Raw genomic sequence first — 18,045 nt, forward strand, 5'->3', positions numbered from 1 at the left:
TCCTCTCCCTTCTGGCAGAGAATAACACTTTTTTTTTTTTTAACTTTTAACATCTAATTTCTAGCAGTCTCTATCATGGAATCTGGGATCCCATATTCATGAGCACAAAAAGCCTATTTTTCTTAGGAAGGTTCAGGTTCTGTCATATTTTAATGGTATGGACCTAATGTGAACTTAAAAATGCCTCATGTGAGGCAAACTAGCAAACAGCCAACTCCTGGGAGGTGCCCATCATAAGTCTAGCCTCCGTAGAGTTTTCTCACAGGGTGATCATTTAATTTATTACTTTTGAAAGGACAAATTCACAGATGAAGTGTTAGTCTGAAAGGAATATCTTCAAGATCTAATAAATAAAACAATGACCATTGAGCAGCATTTTTATAGATTACAAATCACTCTCTTGCATTTGACCTTGCAACAGCTTCAAAAAACAAGTTTGCCAATCTCCTCCTTTACAGATGAAGAAATTGAGGCTTCTAGGAATCAAGTGACAAGCTGACGATTACACAGCACTGTAGAGAAGGACTCGGGATTTCAACTGTGGGTCTTAGAACTTTAAAAGCCACCCTCTAACTCTCTACTTCCTCCCTGATGCCTCAAAACACTTTTAAAAGGAGGAAAACACCCTACTGGAACTAATCAGAGGGAAAGACTGGAAGTTCAAACGAGCCATAACAGAGCCTGTTAATCTGTTACCTAAATGAGTGCCGGGAAGGTGGGGTGGGGGTGGGGGGTTGACGCTTGTACATTTCATGCGCCCCACAACTGCACTTCTGAAATGTCAGGACAATCTCATTTGAACTCCCAGTCAACTGAGAAATTAAAAGCAGTCAGTGACGACGCTGTTTTGTAACTTCGTGCGTTTTAAAATTAACCACACCTTTCAAGTACCGCTTTAGATTAGAAGTGGCTAATTGGATAAAGGGGAGAGTCATCCAGATGGATGAACAGTATTGTAAAAGCCCAGATTGAGTTAGTTACGGAAAAGGAACGCGCAAGAACACTTTCTACAGTTCTGTTTTACTTACAAAGTGAAGGAAAGTTCCTCCACTCAGTTCCAAACCGAGGACAAGTTCATTTGTTGCAGCAGCGCTGGGAAGCATGTAGCCTGATATAAAGTCTGGTTATTTTAAGGGAGGCTTGAAGGCTGAAACTTTTCAGTGTCAAAACCCTTTTTTTAAAAAAATAAGGACTTGGCGTGCCCTCGCGAATGTGTGAGCTGGGAGGAGGAGTGATGGTAGGAGAGCAGGGCTGAGTCCGTTCTTATTAATATTAAATAGCCACGTCTGTACCCTTGAAGCAAGTAGCGAGAGAGGAGGGACAGGAGCTGCTGACATTGACAATGAATCCAAACAGGAGTTGCACTAGCGGTGTCTACCACGTTGCCTCTGCCCTCGCTTGGCCTTCTGGGAATTGTAGTTTTCGGGGCAGCGGCTTTCCTGGCAAGCCGGGAGTGCCCCGCCCGGCCGGGACTACAGATCCCAGGCGGCGCCGGGCAGCCGCCCCTCCCGCCCGGGTGGGAGTGTAAACTCCGGGCGCCTGGGCTGGCGGCCGCGCGCGGGCCAGCGGGCTGAGCTCTGCACTGCGCGGGGGCGCACCGCTCGGGGACCCAGGCCCCGCCACCTCCCCTCCGCCCCCAGGCTCGGTTCTTACTTTGGAGCAGTGGGACAACGGGAAGCGGGAGCCATGCAGTCGGAATCGGGGATCGTGCCGGATTTCGAAGTCGGGGAGGAGTTTCACGAAGAGCCCAAAACCTATTACGAACTCAAGAGTCAACCCCTGAAGAGCAGGTGAGTGGTGACAGCTGGAGGGAGGCGCGGCCGGCGGCTAGGGAACCCTGCGCCTCCCACCCTGGGGCGAGGAAAGCCGCTCGCCGGGGCTCTGGGACAAGGACCCCGTGCCCTTGCCCCGGGGCAGAGGGCGAACTGATCCCCGCAGTTGGGGGCCGTGACCGCTGGGCCGGTGCGCCAACGGGGTTCTCCGCCCAGGCGCACTTTGGGGGTGCGGCGGGCAGCCCGGGACGGGCCGCGCGGACGAGGGGACCCTCGGTTGGGGATACCAGCTGCTGAGAGCTGTTGGGGGCTGGGGAGTGCCGCGGCGCGGAGGTGGGGGAGGAGGAGCGCCGGGCCCGGACGCTGTCCGGGTGGGAAGGAGGAAAGAGTTTCGAGTGAACCCTTTTCCTGAAGATCCCAGCGGGCTGAGCACTTGGAGAGGGAGAGCTTGGGGTGGATCGAGCGGGATGTTAGAGGGAAGCAATTAGCTCCTGTGTCGTTGCCTCTTAGGAGTCCGATCCCTCTGGGAAAACCCGCCCCAGGCGGCCTCCAGGTGAGGTTTCCCAAGGCCCGCCCCTCACCTTCCCGGCCGCTGCACCCCAGCGCGGGAGGGGCGGGGGATGGCGAGCAGCGGTGGGGGGGGGCCGGGGGCGGGGGGGGCGGGGGGGGGCGGGGGGCGTGTCTCCTCGTCCAGCTTGAACTCCCCGGGCTATAGGGTCCCGTTCAAATGCAGGCCTTCCCTGTAGGGGAAGAAGCTTTCAGATGGAGGGTTTGGGGAGTGTCCCCTGTTGGGCAGCGACAAGTGTTTAATTCTCTGGGGATTTCAAAAACTTTTTGGGAGAGGAATGAAGACACCTGCTGCTCTGGCGCCCCACCACCCCTAGTGCCCACTTCCTATGCTGCCTCCATTTCCACTCATCCGTCGGAACGGGTTGGGTGTCTTCCTTTCTCTCTGCCCTGTGGCTACTCAGGACATTTCCAATGTTTACTAAGAGGGAGATGGTCATTTGAGGCCGTGAGTAGAGAGGGTTTAGTTCCACTTCTCTCTGTTGTGAGGTAAGATGAGGCTGTAACTGGAAGGTTCTGCAGTGCTTCTGCACCCTTCTCAGACCTCCCTTCCCGCCCCTCTCGGTGGGTAGGGCCTGGGTGAAGGGGCCTGGCTGGCAGAGGGGAGGAGGGCCCAGAAATCAGGGTGAATGAAGAGAGACAGCTGAATCAGGAGTGAGGTGGTGTGATCTTAGCTGCTGGGGCACATGGGTCTGGTACTTGATCCAGTGTAAAGTGTAGCCAGGTTTGCTTCTTTCAGGGCTGTGTGAGACTCTGAATCCAGTTCGGGGAAGAAAATGTGGGAACAGCGCACCCACTGGGTGGCTGAAGCAGCCTCTTGGCAGACGCTTAACAGAGATTGGAAGGAAACCTCCTATGCAGTTAGTTGCCTAAAACCAGCCTTTAGTTGATGGTTTCTCTTCATAATGGCTGTTTTGTGTGTGAGCCTAGATTGTGTGCATTGGGGGTTGGGGGTGTGGAGTAATAGTGTGTAAAGGGTATTGTTGGTTATGCTCATTGGGGCTTTATCTGCATTCGGCTGAAGGGACCAGTGTTTTACCGAGCAGTCTCTGCTTTTGCTTCTATAAGCAAATGCTTACATGGCCAGAATGAGGGTGTGTGTGTGTGTGTGTGTGTGTGTAGTCCTGAAAGAAATGAATTAACCGGACTGTTTGGAACGTTTTTGATGGTAGCTGATAAATAATATAAATGAGTTTCAGAGAGTGAGGAAAATACCATCTGGAAAAACCCAAATGAATGTCATGAAATTCACGTTGGAGGATTTGGGGCCTGTTCTTTTTCAGAGTCGGCAAAAAAAAAAAAAAAAAAAAAAGACTTGCAAGGGTTGAACGTCCTCAGGAGCTAGCTTGCATGTGTAAGGAAGAATTCGGGGATGTGGGAAGCTCTAGCTTCACACGTTGAAGCTGGAAACAGGTGCGGGACAGAACTGGTGTGCAGAGGAAGGCTAAATTAAAAACGCTGTAAAACTTGTCTGTGGAGCAGACACATGCTCTTTGAAATAAACCAGTGAAATAAAATCTGTGAATAAATATATGGGGTTGGCAAAATTTCCGTATAGTACTGTTTTCCACAGTTGTCTAATGCACTGTCATCAACATCTGTTGTATGACTTTACAAGGGCTGCACGTTCAGGGCCTCCTCGTGGCTTTTTGTCCTTAAGTCTTTGCCGAGGCATCTCCCTTCTTTGAATTTTGCTTGGAAAAAGTTGAAATTGGAAGGTGAAGACTGCTGCAACTATTTTGTCTCTCAGTTTCATTTTCTGGATTGTCTCTTGGAGTTGAAAATATGTCTAGAATCTGCCCACTTGTCACCAACTCCTCTGTCTCCGCTTTGGTTCAAACTGCCGCCCACCCTCACCTGGGTGACTGTCTCTTACCTGGTCTCCTGCCTTCATCCTTACCGGCTTTCAGTGGTTTTTTCACACAGGAGCCAAAATGTTCCTGTTAAAACTGGTGTTCAACCTAGGGCTGATTTGCCCCCCAGGGGTCATTTGGCAATGTCTGGAGACATTTTTGGTTGCCACAATGGATGGGGGTTGCTACTGGCCTCTAGTAAGTAGAGGCCAGAGATGCTGCTAAACATTCTCCAGTACTCAGGACAGCCCCACAATGAAGAATTATCTGACCCCAAATTGTCACTGCTGAGGTTGAGAAACCCCCTGTTAAAATGTGTTACATCACGTCATTCTCTCCTCAGAACCCTCAAAACACTCCAGTAGCTCCTAAAATCAGTAAAACTCGAGACCCTTAAAATGGTACCAGGCAGATTGTATGGGAAAGCTTCTGTCTGCTCTCATTGTATCTCTTGCTGCCACTCTCCTGGCTTCCTCTGCTCCAGCGGTCTCCTCACCTTTCCCGGAATACTCCACACCCTTCCACCTCTGGGCCTTTGTATGTTGCACTTGCTGACCCCTCTTTCTCTCTTTGTCCAGAGAGCAATAGCATTCGTTCCTTCCCCAGCCAACTTCACATCTTCCTTTAAATGTCATTCCCACCAACCCTACCTGACCACGCTCTACGCAGTGGCTGTCCCTCCAAACTCGCAGTCTTCCTTGGCCTGCTCTGTTTTTTTCCATAGTACTTACATTATAACCTAGTCTATACTTTTCTGATGTGTTACATTTATGATATGTTTCTCCACACTAGACTGCAGGGCCCAAGGGGGCAGGGATTTCTGTCTCTTCCTTGTTTACTGTGGTGTCCCCAGAGCCTAGAACAGAGTTTCTCAACCTCAGTGCTGTTGACATTTTGGACTGGATCGCTCTTTGATGTGGGGCTGTCCTGGGCATTGCAGGATATTTAACAGCATCCCTGGCCTCTGCCTGCTAGAGGCCAGTAGCTCCCCTCCCTCAGCTGTGACAACCAAATTCGTCTCCAGACACCACCAATGTCCACGGGGGACAGACTCACCCCTGTTGCAGGTTGACTGGCCTAGGACAATGCCTGGCACAATAGTGTTTTGTCGTTTGAATATGTGTTGCTTTCTCCCTTTGCATCCCACTCAGGATGGGGTGTTTGGTTCTGGTTTCTTTTAAAATAGCTATCCACCAGGGTCTGTCCAAAGAGGAGTTTTATATTCTTCATTTGGGCTAAGCTCAGATGTGCAGGTGTTTGATGAGGAGAGACAGTTTCATTCCTAACCCAGACCTCCTGGCCTTTAGGAGTGTGAAGCTGATGGATTTAGATGATGGGAACCCCGTTTTGCTCACAGTGACTGGCAAAGCTGTGTCGTACGTTGGAAGACACACACTATGAGAAAAGGTTCTCATGAAGAACTGTTTGCAGTTTGGTTCCTCCCCAAAGGTTTTTGAAACGTTTGTGTGTTCTTCTGGGAATGAGCCCTGAATGGTGGGTGGCAGAGGAAGAGTGCCGAATATGAGGGGGTGAACCCAGAATTCACACGTTGGCACAGTCAGGTCAGGGTCAGATGTGGAACTGTTGAATGGGCTCCTAGCAGGGAAGGGACTCTCTGTAGGGCTTTGGGTCCTGGAAAAAAAACATTAAAAAATATGGTAGCATCTTTCAGGTTCATGGTTCTTTTGTTTCATTTATGCGGTGCTAAATTCTGTGATTTTGTAGCTGCTAATGCCCTTTTCCTGGGCAGACTTCAGAATTGGCTTAATCTAATTCCAGTTTCTCCTCTACTCAAAGTTTTAATAATGGTTTAGATAATGGTTATTTAACTTCCCACAAATAAGAAATGGGAATGAAAGTGAGTATTAGGTTTATAATGGCAGGACGAGATACAGCAGTGGTTCCCAAATGCTGATTCAAAGAGGTGTGTGTGAAGCTGTCACAGGTTTGTGTCGAAATGAGAAAGAAAAAGACTGTTGTGTCACATGTACACTCACACATGTATTTCTGTGTAAGGCTACTGTCATTTCTTGGACTTATTCTGAGATTTTTCCCTCCTGTCTTCCTACTAAACATACCCTTTCGTTTATGAAATGATAATCCTTTCTTGGCAGGACAAAAGTGTCCATCTTTTATTGATTTCTGAAAGTTTTCTTGATTTTTTTATCTGTCCAATCTGCAGGGAACTGCTTTGCATGGAGATTAAGAGCATTGTTCTGGCATTTCTGTCTGTCCCTAATAAGCTGGGTGACCTTGGGGAGGCTGGGTGACCTTTAACCTCAGTTTCCTCATCTGGCAAGTGGGGGGCCTGCCTCCTAGGGGTCTTAAGGACATTAACTGTGTTATTGACTATGGAAAAGTATTAGCATGGTGCTGGGCACATGGCAAGTGCTCGGTAAATGTTAGCAGATGTTGTTCTTGTTGTTATTTCTTTATTACTTAGCAGAGAGTCCTGACCTTCCAGAAAGTGTTCACGTTTGGTTGACTCTGGCTTTCTTCTCTAAGGCCAGTGTTTTTATGCAATAAAATTACCCCAAGTTTGGTAAAACCCTTTTTGCTTTCCTCCTAATGAGGTGCTGCAGATAAATCTTTCGCATTTTATAATTTTGATCCGGTCCTTAACAGTTCCTTTATGCTGGTTAAAAAAAAAAAACAGTTGTGGTGTCAGCACATACATACAAATTCATATTCAACATATATCTATTGAGTACATGCAAATTAATACCAATAAACCCAACTAACATTAACTGAGGCCACACTGTGTGCCAGCCTCTGTTCTAAGTGTTTTTATGTGTGTTAATCTTGCAAAACCCACATCAAATGATAATAATAAATGAGAAAAATAGTGTTGTTAATTATAATTTTGAAAACAGGTAAAACTTATGCAGTGCTTACTACATGCCAGGAATGATTCTGAATATTTTACTTCTATTAACGCAGTTAATTCTCACTTCAACCTTTGGTGTATGTATTTTTATTATTCTCATTTTACAGAGAAGGAAACTAAGGCATAGCAAGTAGATGGGCCTGGATCTGGCTCTGGGCCCGTGCTCTCATGAGCTAGGCTGTGCTGCCATGTGCAAGGCGCGGGGCCTGCCCATGGGGAATCAGGCTGCACCTTCTCCAAAACTTGCCTCAGTGGCGTGAGGGAAAGAGAACATGTAGATCCAGCCAAACAGACAGGATGGGGTGTGATCACCGTGGGGCGTGGGCATCAGCAACGGGAATTTAATACAGGAAGGGAAATTGAGGCTCAGTCTTGTCAGTGAATAAGGGTATTCAATTAGGCCTTGAAGGTCGAGCAATACTCAAATATATTTCTTTATAACATTAAATAAAACGTTAGATGCCTTGGAAGGCATAAGCTTAAAACAGACTTCTAGGATTTCTGGTTGCCTTTTATATGTCTAACCAGAATCCCAGCTCTTCCTTGTGGTCTTTGGGCACCTGGGGTGGCAGAGACTGGATGCATGTGGACAGGTTCAGAAGTAGCTGTGCTTAAGTGCTGTGCCCACGGCTTTGCCACTTAACTCCCGTGTCTGCGTTCAAGACAAGACGCTTAGCCTCTTCGAGTCTCGATTTCTTTACCTGTAAAGTGGGATCAGTAGAAGCATCCTCTTAGGGTTGGTGAAGTTTTTTTTTTTTTTTTTTTTTTAAGCACTTTTCTTTTTTATAGCTACTTTATTTATTTATTTAATTTAATTTTTTTTTTTTTTGGCTGTGTTGGGTCTTCGGTTCATGCGAGGGCTTTCTCTAGTTGAGGCAAGTGGGGGCCACTCTTCATCGCGGTGCGGGGACCGCTCTTCATCGCGGTGCGCGGGCCTCTCACTATCGCGGCCCCTCCCGTCGCGGGGCACAGGCTCCAGACGCGCAGGCTCAGTAGTTGTGGCTCACGGGCCCAGCTGCTCCGTGGCATGTGGGATCTTCCCAGACCAGGGCTCGAACCCGTGTCCCCTGCATTAGCAGGCAGATTCTCAACCACTGCGCCACCAGGGAAGCCCGGGTTGGTGAAGTTTTAAATGTGAGAAAACACATGTAAAAGTGCTTTGCAGGGTGCCTAGCACATGTTAGTAAGTAATATCAGTTCCTTCTCTTCTACTTTACCATGATTGCAATTTTCCCCCTCCTCATAACAACAATAAAGCATGTACAGAATTACGTATCTGAAGCAAAATAGACAAGATTGGGGTGCCTTAACTTGGCAGATGTTCAGATCTTATTATGCAAATTGCTTGTGTGGTATGATTAGATGGAAAACTTGATTAAAGTGGAATTCTAAGTGTTGGTTTTGTGTGTTATTGGAGATTTCCTTTTCCTGAGTACTGCTATTTATAGAATTATTTAAGTGTATGTATGTGTGTGTGTTTTTAATTCCCTTTGAGTTCTGCAGGGCAGTTTGCACAGGCTGATGTTTATATCTGCTCCAGTTGTGCAAGAAGTGGAAAATATCCTTTTTTTAGAACAGGTCACATGTGCTTACTGTCAGGAATAGGACCTCAGTGTAAAAAAATGTATCTTGGGACAAATCAAAGTTACTAAATTTCTGCTTCCAACTGCTCTGTTTCAGAACTGGCGGTATTAGGATAAATAATAGGGGAAAAAAAAACTCTGGCTAAATGTTTTTTGTCATTTTTCAAGGACAGTAAGCAAGAGTTTCATTTGTTTTGTGTGTGTGTTTTAAGTATAAAACGTACTTTGCTGTTAGGTCTGTCTCATCGAACTAAATTATAAAAATATGTTTGACTCATCTCCAAATATGCATTATTTGAAGAAAATAGTCCAGAAGGCGGGTCAAAGATAGTTAATGTAGTCACTACAGGCTTTTGATATTGTAAAGACAAATGTGAAGTTTATAAGGAGGACTTTGTGAGTCTGGTGAACACTGTGTCCTTGAGGGCAAGGAATTAAAGCAAGCCATGAAGTCTGCATCTTTCCTGAGGCAGCTGAGGGCTGAGGGTGAGAGGACCTGCAGGCAGGTCTGGGATCTCTGTTGAAACTCCCACACCTCTTTCTGTTCCTGAGGACTTGGGCAGGAGGACCAGGCTCCTCATTTCTCTAGGTTGGGTCTTAAACATGGCTTCCTTCTTTCTTTGCTGCGTCTTTCCTTCTGTGACCTTTCTTGCACATCATGAAGAATAAAGACGTACACCTTTGGAGTGTTTACACAGAAGTTGAACCCAGGGCAGGCTGAGAGAGATGCAGTGCTTTGGGGAGTGGTGATACTGGTGAGAGAAAGACACACAAGGATATAAATGGTACCTCAAAGTCGTGAGCCCCTGTTGTCTTCCCTAAGTCATTTCTAAAACGTCCCTCAGTCACTTTCAGCAAAGGCAGTATCACTTTGGGGTCAGAAGGACCTGGATTTGTTTGTTTTTCTTCTCTTCCTTCCCTTCCTCCTTTCTTTCCCTCCTTACAACATTTATTTATTAAGTGCCTATCGTGTGACAGCTTTTCACCAGCTGTAGGGAATCAAAAGTAGAACCAGACAGAGTAGGTTCCTGCTAGTATGGTGCTCCTGTCTTGGAGGTGGGGGCATAGCTAATAATGAACTAAATAGATGAACAAGATAAGTTTTGGTGCTATGAAAACTAAATAGAATGTTACTGATAGAGTGTGACTGGGAAAGAAGGGGCTTTATTGGGTGGGTCTTTAGGAATGACCTCATGGAGGAAGTGATTTTGAGGCACTGAATGTCTGAGTTAAATGTGCAGATCTTGGTGCTGTCACTCATTAGCTGTGTGACTTAGGACAAGTTGGCCAACCTCTCTGAACCTGAGTTCCCTCCTCTGTAAAATGGAGCAATAGCTACCTTGCAAGGGTGCTGTGAAGATGAAAGGTAATGCGTGTAAAGAGTTAACAGTAGGCTTGACCTTATAGTTGCTCAGGAAGACACATAGGACTGGTTTAAGGTAATTTTAAGGTAATATATGAATAGTAGAAGAAGAAATGCAGACATTAATCTTCCCCATAAGTGTTTATAACTTGGTCTTAAGTGTTTTCCTGATGTCAAGTGAGTCAGAGATATATACTTGTCTTCATAAATCTACCCCTGGACTAAACGTGGAGATGGGTCTTGTTATTTTTATTATCCTTTCTTTCCTCCAGGATCATCTTACTCGAATTGTCCCCTTGCTCATCTCACTGTTGTTGCATTGAGATCATTCAGGTCTGAGCATACTTCCCTTATGTTTAGTTTAGGAATGATTTTTGGCTGCATTTTGAATTACTTTTTGGCACAAAGGAGAGGTCCAAGTCATCTAGGATTAAACAGTAAAACCTGAGATTGATTTCCCCAAAGACGCACACCACAAACAAATGACCCATGTAGAACTCCTGACTCCCAGTCCTGTGTTTCAGCCTCTAGATCACACGCTTCCTGTCTACACTGATGTGAAAATGTCAGCGTTGGTGCAGAAAGGAAAAGAAGCCTCTTCTCCCACACACCACTTCGACCTTTCACTAACATTGACATCCACAGGCAATGGTGTGTTTTTAATTCGACCCTTTACGAAAGAAATCTTCAAAACATTCGAATTTCAGTAGCTGTGTTCTTTGATTGAAGTGCCCACGGAGTGGTGACTTTCCAAAGGAAAAAATCCTGGGTCATGTGGGAACAAATATTTAAAATCCAAACGTAGTGAGTTGTAGGTTTAGGGAAGGCACTGGTAGAATCATGTCTTTCTATAAGAAAATTGTGGGTTATTGAGCAATTTCAGGAAGGCATCCGTGGCCTGGGCCCTCCCCGCCCCCTTCCCAGAGTGGGATAACTTGCTGACTCATTAACACACACATTCCCCTATTTTCCCACGTGGTCAAGGGCAGATGGGAAAGGTGCTTGTCCCCACTGGTGGGAACATGTGTAGCTGTTGTTTGTAGGATAGGTTTTCCTTCTGGGAAGCTTAACTTGCTTCCATGGGAAGAAGATTTGAGGCAGAGAAGATTTATTTAGCCTGATGGTTAAGGGTGTATGTGAGATAAGGATAAAACAGACAGACAGGAATGCTCTATTTACTTCGGTACCTTTATTGTGATATGTTCCTAAATATTAACTGGTTCTAAAAAGTATGTTTTTCAAAACATACATTTATTTTTATAACTGGTGATTTGAAACTTGGTATAGGGAAGAGCACACAGAAATCCTAAAGATGATTTTCCTGTTTAATTTGGAATCTAGTGCAATCTCCATATAGTCTACCTGGGCACCTCAGTGAGCTGTGGCCACCTTGTTCCTCTTGCATGAGTCTGTCCCAGACAGCTGGAGATAGTATTCACAGACACACCAATATTGTACAATCCCTTCTCCATCAAAAGGACTGGGTATATTTTTGTTCTATTTTTTTTGCATTTGAAGTTTTTCACCAATGATGAAAAGGTATTATTTCAGGGTCAGCTTTGCTCTGTGGTATTGCTAAGCCTGCATAATCACACCACCTAAATTTAGAATATTGGCACCTCAGCCAATAGAACACTTTGCAACAAATTTATAATACTTGGGGCAGAGAATGACTATGAATAAACATTAAAATAGTATTGGCCAGTTAGGGTCATTTACTTTCAAGGGAAAAGGATGACATCAACTATGCATTCTTGAAAATTCTATTTATTTTTCAAGGTAGAGTTTACAGTAGCTTATGTAAAACAGTCTCTAAAAATATAAGCAACTGGCACTCTTCCTGGTGACATTCCAAATAAAAGTTGGCCCGTTTGCTGCAAAGAAATGTGCTTGGAGAGTAACTTGGAGAGATTGGCCACTGGCTTGTGGTGTATTGATAATCGGTGGGTAGACTTTTTGGAACCACATCTTGCATCACCTTGGCATGGTCATTAATCCACTGGTCTTTAGGTGGATAAACACTAATCATGTCTTATCTAGATAAAGGCTAGATGTATAAATGCTAAACGATGGGGTCTTGGAATGCAGTTCTAATGATACTGATTGTGTGTGGATGCTTTAAATCCTTGTTGATTCAGAAATGAATGAGAGAGAGGATTTGATGGTGCTTGCTTGGTCATAGTATCATAGTCACTAAAATGCATGCTTTAATGGTAGGGGGCTGAGTGGCAAGCACAATTAATTGGGATTTGTTTCTGGGGTCAGCGATGCACAGGTCACTCTGCTGGCTTAGGGTATCCCTCTTTCTCACTCTTGGGTTCATATACCTGACATCTTTCTAATCAGATCTCACTGGCAGCCAGCTTCCCTTTCCTTATGCATTTCCCCTAGTGGACAGTAGAGGAAATGTATTTTGCCTGCCTGTAATCACTTTTCCAAATTCTTACAACAACCCCTTCCCACACGCTTAGCCCACGTGCTTGAGTGTCATGGCTTTGGGGTGGAGAATTTGACACAGACTTAGCCACTCTTCTGTATCACAGGGGTTGCTTTCAGGGAGTTACACATTGACTATGTCACGCATCCCAGGGATTTGCTTGGGTGCTAACAGAAAGAGAGTCTCCCTTTATTTCCGTTGATCTTGAACTTGGGAAGGTGTTGTGCTCGAGAATAAAGCCTTATCTTGGAGGCAGAGAAAAACAAAGTCCTTGTATTGGGTTAATGTTAGTTGCTATAACAAAGTGGCAGGCGATAGTCACATAGGTAGTAGTTCCTGGTTGGCAGACAGCTTTCCTCCGTATGACAAATCAAGAACCCAGGCTCCTTCTATCTTCTGGTTCTGCCACTGCCTAGAACCCTGGCATCTTTTGTGTCTGCTGGTGGAAAGGAAGAGGAGAAGGCACAACTAAGGTCCCAAAGTGACAGGCATCACTTTTGCTCACATTCTTCCGGCAAGGACCAGGTTCATACCGAGATCTGGATGCAGGGGTGGAAACTGGGGAATAGAGACCCCAGCTGGACATCAACACCACTGTCCTAGAAAAGAGAACACCCTTCTGGTGGATAGCTAACCATCATTGCCATGGTCCTAGTAGTAGGGTTTTGGCTTCTGGATCAAGTTGTGCCTATCTTTGGTTAGGTTTATCTTTGGAATTTTCTGTTATTTTATCAATAAATTCTTTTTCTGAGTAAATTCGGTTAATTTGGATTTTCTGCCACCTGAGTGGGGGCTGCCCAAGCTGATCCGTTCTCAGAATCCCACCTCTATGCAGTGCTTCCTGTTCCAAGTTCATGGATTAAATCACTGCCTCACTTCCCAACAGCAACAATACATCCGTCACTACCACCACCACCTTAGAGCAATGGTTTTCAAAATGTGGCCCGCAGACCAGCAGCTTCAGTGTCACTTAGAAACTTGTTTGAAATGCACATTCTCGGACCCTACTCCAATGCCTCCTGAATCGGAAACTGTTGGTGGGGAGTCCCAGCAGTCTGTGTCTTTTAGCAAAAGCCCTCCAGGAGATGCTGATGCACACTCAAGTTTGCAAACTACTTCCCTAATGCTTTTACCATAAATCCTTTGTCTCCACATTAAATTGTTCCTGTTTTGGAATGAAAAATATCCTGGATTGTAGTGCATTTCGTAAAAAATGGCGTGTTGCTTGTTATGGTCAGGCTAGAGATGATCATTGATAATAATCACTCACTGATTAAAAAAAAAAAAAAAAAAAAAGGAAAATCCCCTCTAGAAAGTTAGCTATCAGATTTAGGTTAATGAAACCAGGTAGGATGCTTGGTTGTCCAGACGTGATCTCTAAGAGACTTGGAGTTAAGCTAGCTGTACTACCATAAGGAGCCCTGGCCCAGATCTTGGAGGGTTGTAGTTTAATGGAGACTCACAAAGTGTGAAACTTGAAGCACACTGCAGTCACTTGACTGAATGATTTGGTGGAGAAACAGGGTAATGGTGGTTATGAGCGTGCCCACATGACCAAATTGTTTTTCACAAAACTTCTGCTGAATAAAATTTGAAATACGACTGTCAGCCTGTTTTCCCTTCTTAATGAATTCCAGACAGTTTGTAGAGTGTGGGAGCTTCCAAAACAGAGGGGCGGGGTGACTGCGACCAGGCAGCCTCTGTTTTGTCACATGTTAGGGTGTCCTGACATAACAGATCGTCCCCCTCATCCTGAATCTCACCAGGCCATCCTCATTTCAGGTGGAGAGGGAAGGGCAGGGTCAATGTTGTATCAGACAAGTAGGACCTATAGGGCAATTCTGGACTCCTTACTTACCAGGAAATTCAGCCTACTCTTATTTTTAATCCACTAAAACCCAAGCATTTTTATTTTTTTATTTTTTTCCCTTTTGCTGCATGCTGACCTTCTCCAGACAAAAAGCCCTGATGCTTTTTGGCAAAGAATCTGTTCTTATTGTAAACTGGTTAAGAGCTCTAACCAGTCTAAGAAGTCTAGAGTTCTGGGTTTAACCTTCAGAGAGAAGAAGGATTTTTAACTTAAATTTCAATTTGACCACTTACTAGCTTTTTTCTCTTTGGACAAGTTATTCTTGTAGCCTCTATTTCAACAGAGGACTAAGTGGGGTGAGTGGATAATAGTATGATCTAAGTTGTAGTTAATTGTGTGGATTGAAAGAAATACTTGAGTAAAATCCTCAGCCCGAAGCCTTGGCTCTTGTGCTCATAACCGGGCCCTCATTCTGGTTCCGTCTTTGCCCACAGCACCAACAAGGTTTTTGACTTGAAATGACTTTTTAGTTTTAGACACTGTCATTAAGAGAAAACAGCTCAAAGGCAATCAGCAGGAAACAAGAGGGTCCATAGAAGAGAAGGGAAGTAGGGCCAGATCATCCCTTGCTTGGATGATCAACATCAGGACCTTTGGGAGTGGATGCAGATCAGATAGTGGTGAACTTTGGGATGCCTAACAGGGAGGTATTTAAAGACAGCATGTGCTATTTACAGGTAAGGCATTACTTTTGTTGCCAGAACAGTCTTTGTCTTTATCAACATGTTTCCTTTCATCGTAATGATAGACTATAGCTAGGTGGAGGAATAAATAATAAGATGCACTACCTGGGGTTTCACAACACCGTGCAGGGTGGAAGCCGAGCTCCACGGCTGTGTCCACACGGGCATCTGTCATTCCTAACTGTCACATTTAAACTTGGCCTGTAGTGAGTTCCTGCTTTATCTTTTCACATTTCACAAGACAGCCTCATTATACAGTTACCTCTATCCAGTATAAGCCATAATACCCTGTGTTCTTGAATCTCAAAATCTTTATATCTTTCACCCTTCTAGGATTTTTCCCTCCTAGTAGCACTGCGTAGCGAGGCTAGGTACCCACACCAACACGATAGCTTGCTCTGCTTTGCTTTTTTCCAACTTTATTGAGGTATGATTGACAGATAAGAACTGTGTATATTTCAGGTGTATAACTTGATGCTTTGGTATACATATACATTGTGAAACGATCACCGCAATCAGATGACATGCTTTGCTTGAGCTTCACAAAATTTCTCCCCCAAACCTGTGGCTAAACCGATCCCTGGAAAGCAGAAAGGGGGATTAGCTTGAAGAGCCACAATCTTTCTTAGAAGGAAAATTCCCATTATCTTGCACACATAAGTGGATGTCTTCATCAGTTACAGCTTAAGACGCGTTACCTCGGTAACGAGGGTCCCTGCCTCATTGGCTGGCTGGAAAGATTCAGTGAGGTAATGAGAGTACTATCTGTAGTTAAGGGCGCAGTAGATGCTGCTGCCCCAATTACCGCTCCACCTGCTGCTGTACCTGCATTACTGCTGCTCTCTGCCTGCTACTGTACCCAGGGGCTACTCCTGGGGTCATTGCCATTAGAATTCAGGGGTTTACGTAGAATGAAAGAAGTGGTTCATCTGTGTAGGTGCTGCTGACTCTACCATTGTTTTGTCACTCTTAAGTACATATAGTCAGTTCTCACATGTTTGGGATTTATGCAGTGAGTTTTCAAACCTGGACTTGGACTTGGCTGTCACCCAGCAGTCTTCCAGACCACTTCCTCCAGCTCTCAGCTGTTGTGTGCAGAGGGATGGGAACTAGTTTGATTACCAATTAATGGGAGACATTTTCTACCAGAAACCATACATATATTCATACAAGCACATACAGGATTCTCAAAACAGTATTTTTCAGAGTATCTTCAGCTTTTCTGTGGTATTGTCCTGACTAATTGAAATTTGGTTCTTGACTAAACAGTTCCTTTCCTGAGTTTTATAACGAAACAGGGAAAATGACAGTTTCCCTCTTTCCATGTAATTGAAACACCTCTGCTTCCTCCACACCCCCCTAACCACACACCCCCACACACACAGAGGTGAAAGATGCGTAGAGTTAGATGCTTTAGGGTGAGATCCAGTGTGCTTGGGGAACTCAGGAGCACAGGACAGAAGGAAGCCTGAGAAGGATGGTCAGAAACCACCCAGTGTGATGGGTTTCTGAGCTCTGTGTTTTTGTGAGAGAAGAGGATCAATCAGCTGTGCAGGCTGGAGTTAGAATGAAGATACCCATAGCTCAGGGAAGAGGAAATGGACAAGGCAGTTTGGGGAGTTTTCAGAGTAGATTTATTTCTTGGATGTCTCAAGAGGTGGACGTGAAGAGATCTAACTCTCCCTCTTATTTTTTCAGTCATGGTTTGGGAACTATTTGGAAGATCCTTCGGTAAATTTTCCTTGCCTATGAAGTAAAATGATATTCAGTAAATATTTATTGAGTCTACTGTGGAGTCAGGAGATAATGGTGAACAAAAAGGGTCAACCGTAAACTGCCATTGCTTTTGGCAGATGGGTGGCTGCCAAGGGCTGGCACGGAACCCAGATCAGGTCATCAAAGGCTAGAGGAGCTCTTTCTGGGGGAAGAAAAGAGCCCACTTGGTTGTCACATCAGTTACCCTGTGAAAGAAATACATTTAAGTGATTTATTTATTTATTAAATAAGAGTAGTATGTTATTTAATCCAATACATCCAAAATAATTCCAAGTCAAAATGTAATCAGTATAAAAATTATTATTATTTTTATGGAGGTGTAATTGACTTATAACATTATATTAGTTTCAAGTACACAATGTAGTGATTCAATATTTGTATATTGTATACTTATATATTGTCATGTATATTGGGAGATGATCACCACAATAAATCTAGTTAATATCGGTCACCATAGTTACAAAATTTTTTCTTCTTGTGATGAGAACTTTTTAAAGATTTATTCTCTTGGCACCTTTCAAATATGCAATACAGGATTTTTTGTTTTCTTCTGATTTTTATTTAAAAAATTATTTTTTAAAAATTGAAGTATAGGTGATTTACAATATTATATTAGTTTCAGGTGTATAGTATTGTGATTCAGTATTTCTACAGATTATAGTCCATTAAAAGTTATTGCAAGATAATGGCTATAATTCCCTGTGCTATGCAGTATATCCTTGTTGCTTACTGCAATACACTATTATTAACTATAGTCACCATGCTGATTACATTCTCATGACTTATTTATCTTATAACTGGAATTTTGTATCATTTGAGTGCCTTCAGTCTTTTGCCCACCCCTAGTCCCTGCCTCTGGCAATCACCATTCTGTTTTCTGTATCTATGAATCTATGAGGTCCTTTTTTTTTTCTTTTTTTTTTTAGATTCCACATATAAGTGAGATCATATATAATGTAAGAGATCATGTATAGTATATGTGAGAACATATTTTAAACTGATATTCACTGAATACAGCCTTTAGCTCTTACCTTGTTTTATGTGTGTTTCTGTTTAAAGACACTTTATTTAATAATTACTGACTCATTAACATTGAACTCATGGCCAACAGTACTGTAAGTCATGTCTGAGGGAGCTTATCTGACACTTGCGCTTTTCTCCGTAAGGCACCTCGCAGCCGTCTCATGCCCAGCAACACTAGACTGCACTTCAGCACTAGGTAGGCTTGGAGGTCGTCAGTAAAGTCACCAACAA

The 18,045-nt window shown here is 44.3% G+C and overlaps 1 protein-coding gene across 6 annotated transcripts in view; it reads left to right on the plus strand.

Moving 5' to 3' along the window:
• The first annotated feature begins 1,520 nt into the window (after positions 1-1,520).
• MITF (melanocyte inducing transcription factor) overlaps positions 1,521-18,045 on the plus strand; it is a 225,593-nt gene continuing 209,068 nt past the window's right edge. For 2 of the 6 annotated variants that reach the window (XM_059940171.1, XM_059940172.1), the window contains exon 1: positions 1,521-1,790. In XM_059940171.1, coding sequence (XP_059796154.1) covers positions 1,687-1,790 — 104 coding nt within the window. In that variant the 5' untranslated portion in view covers positions 1,521-1,686. The remainder of the gene's footprint in view (positions 1,791-18,045) is intronic. The other 4 variants (XM_059940167.1, XM_059940168.1, XM_059940169.1 and 1 more) reach the window with 2 other exon arrangements.

This window comes from Balaenoptera ricei, chromosome 11 (assembly GCF_028023285.1).
Source record: "Balaenoptera ricei isolate mBalRic1 chromosome 11, mBalRic1.hap2, whole genome shotgun sequence".
Lineage (NCBI taxonomy): Eukaryota > Metazoa > Chordata > Mammalia > Artiodactyla > Balaenopteridae > Balaenoptera > Balaenoptera ricei.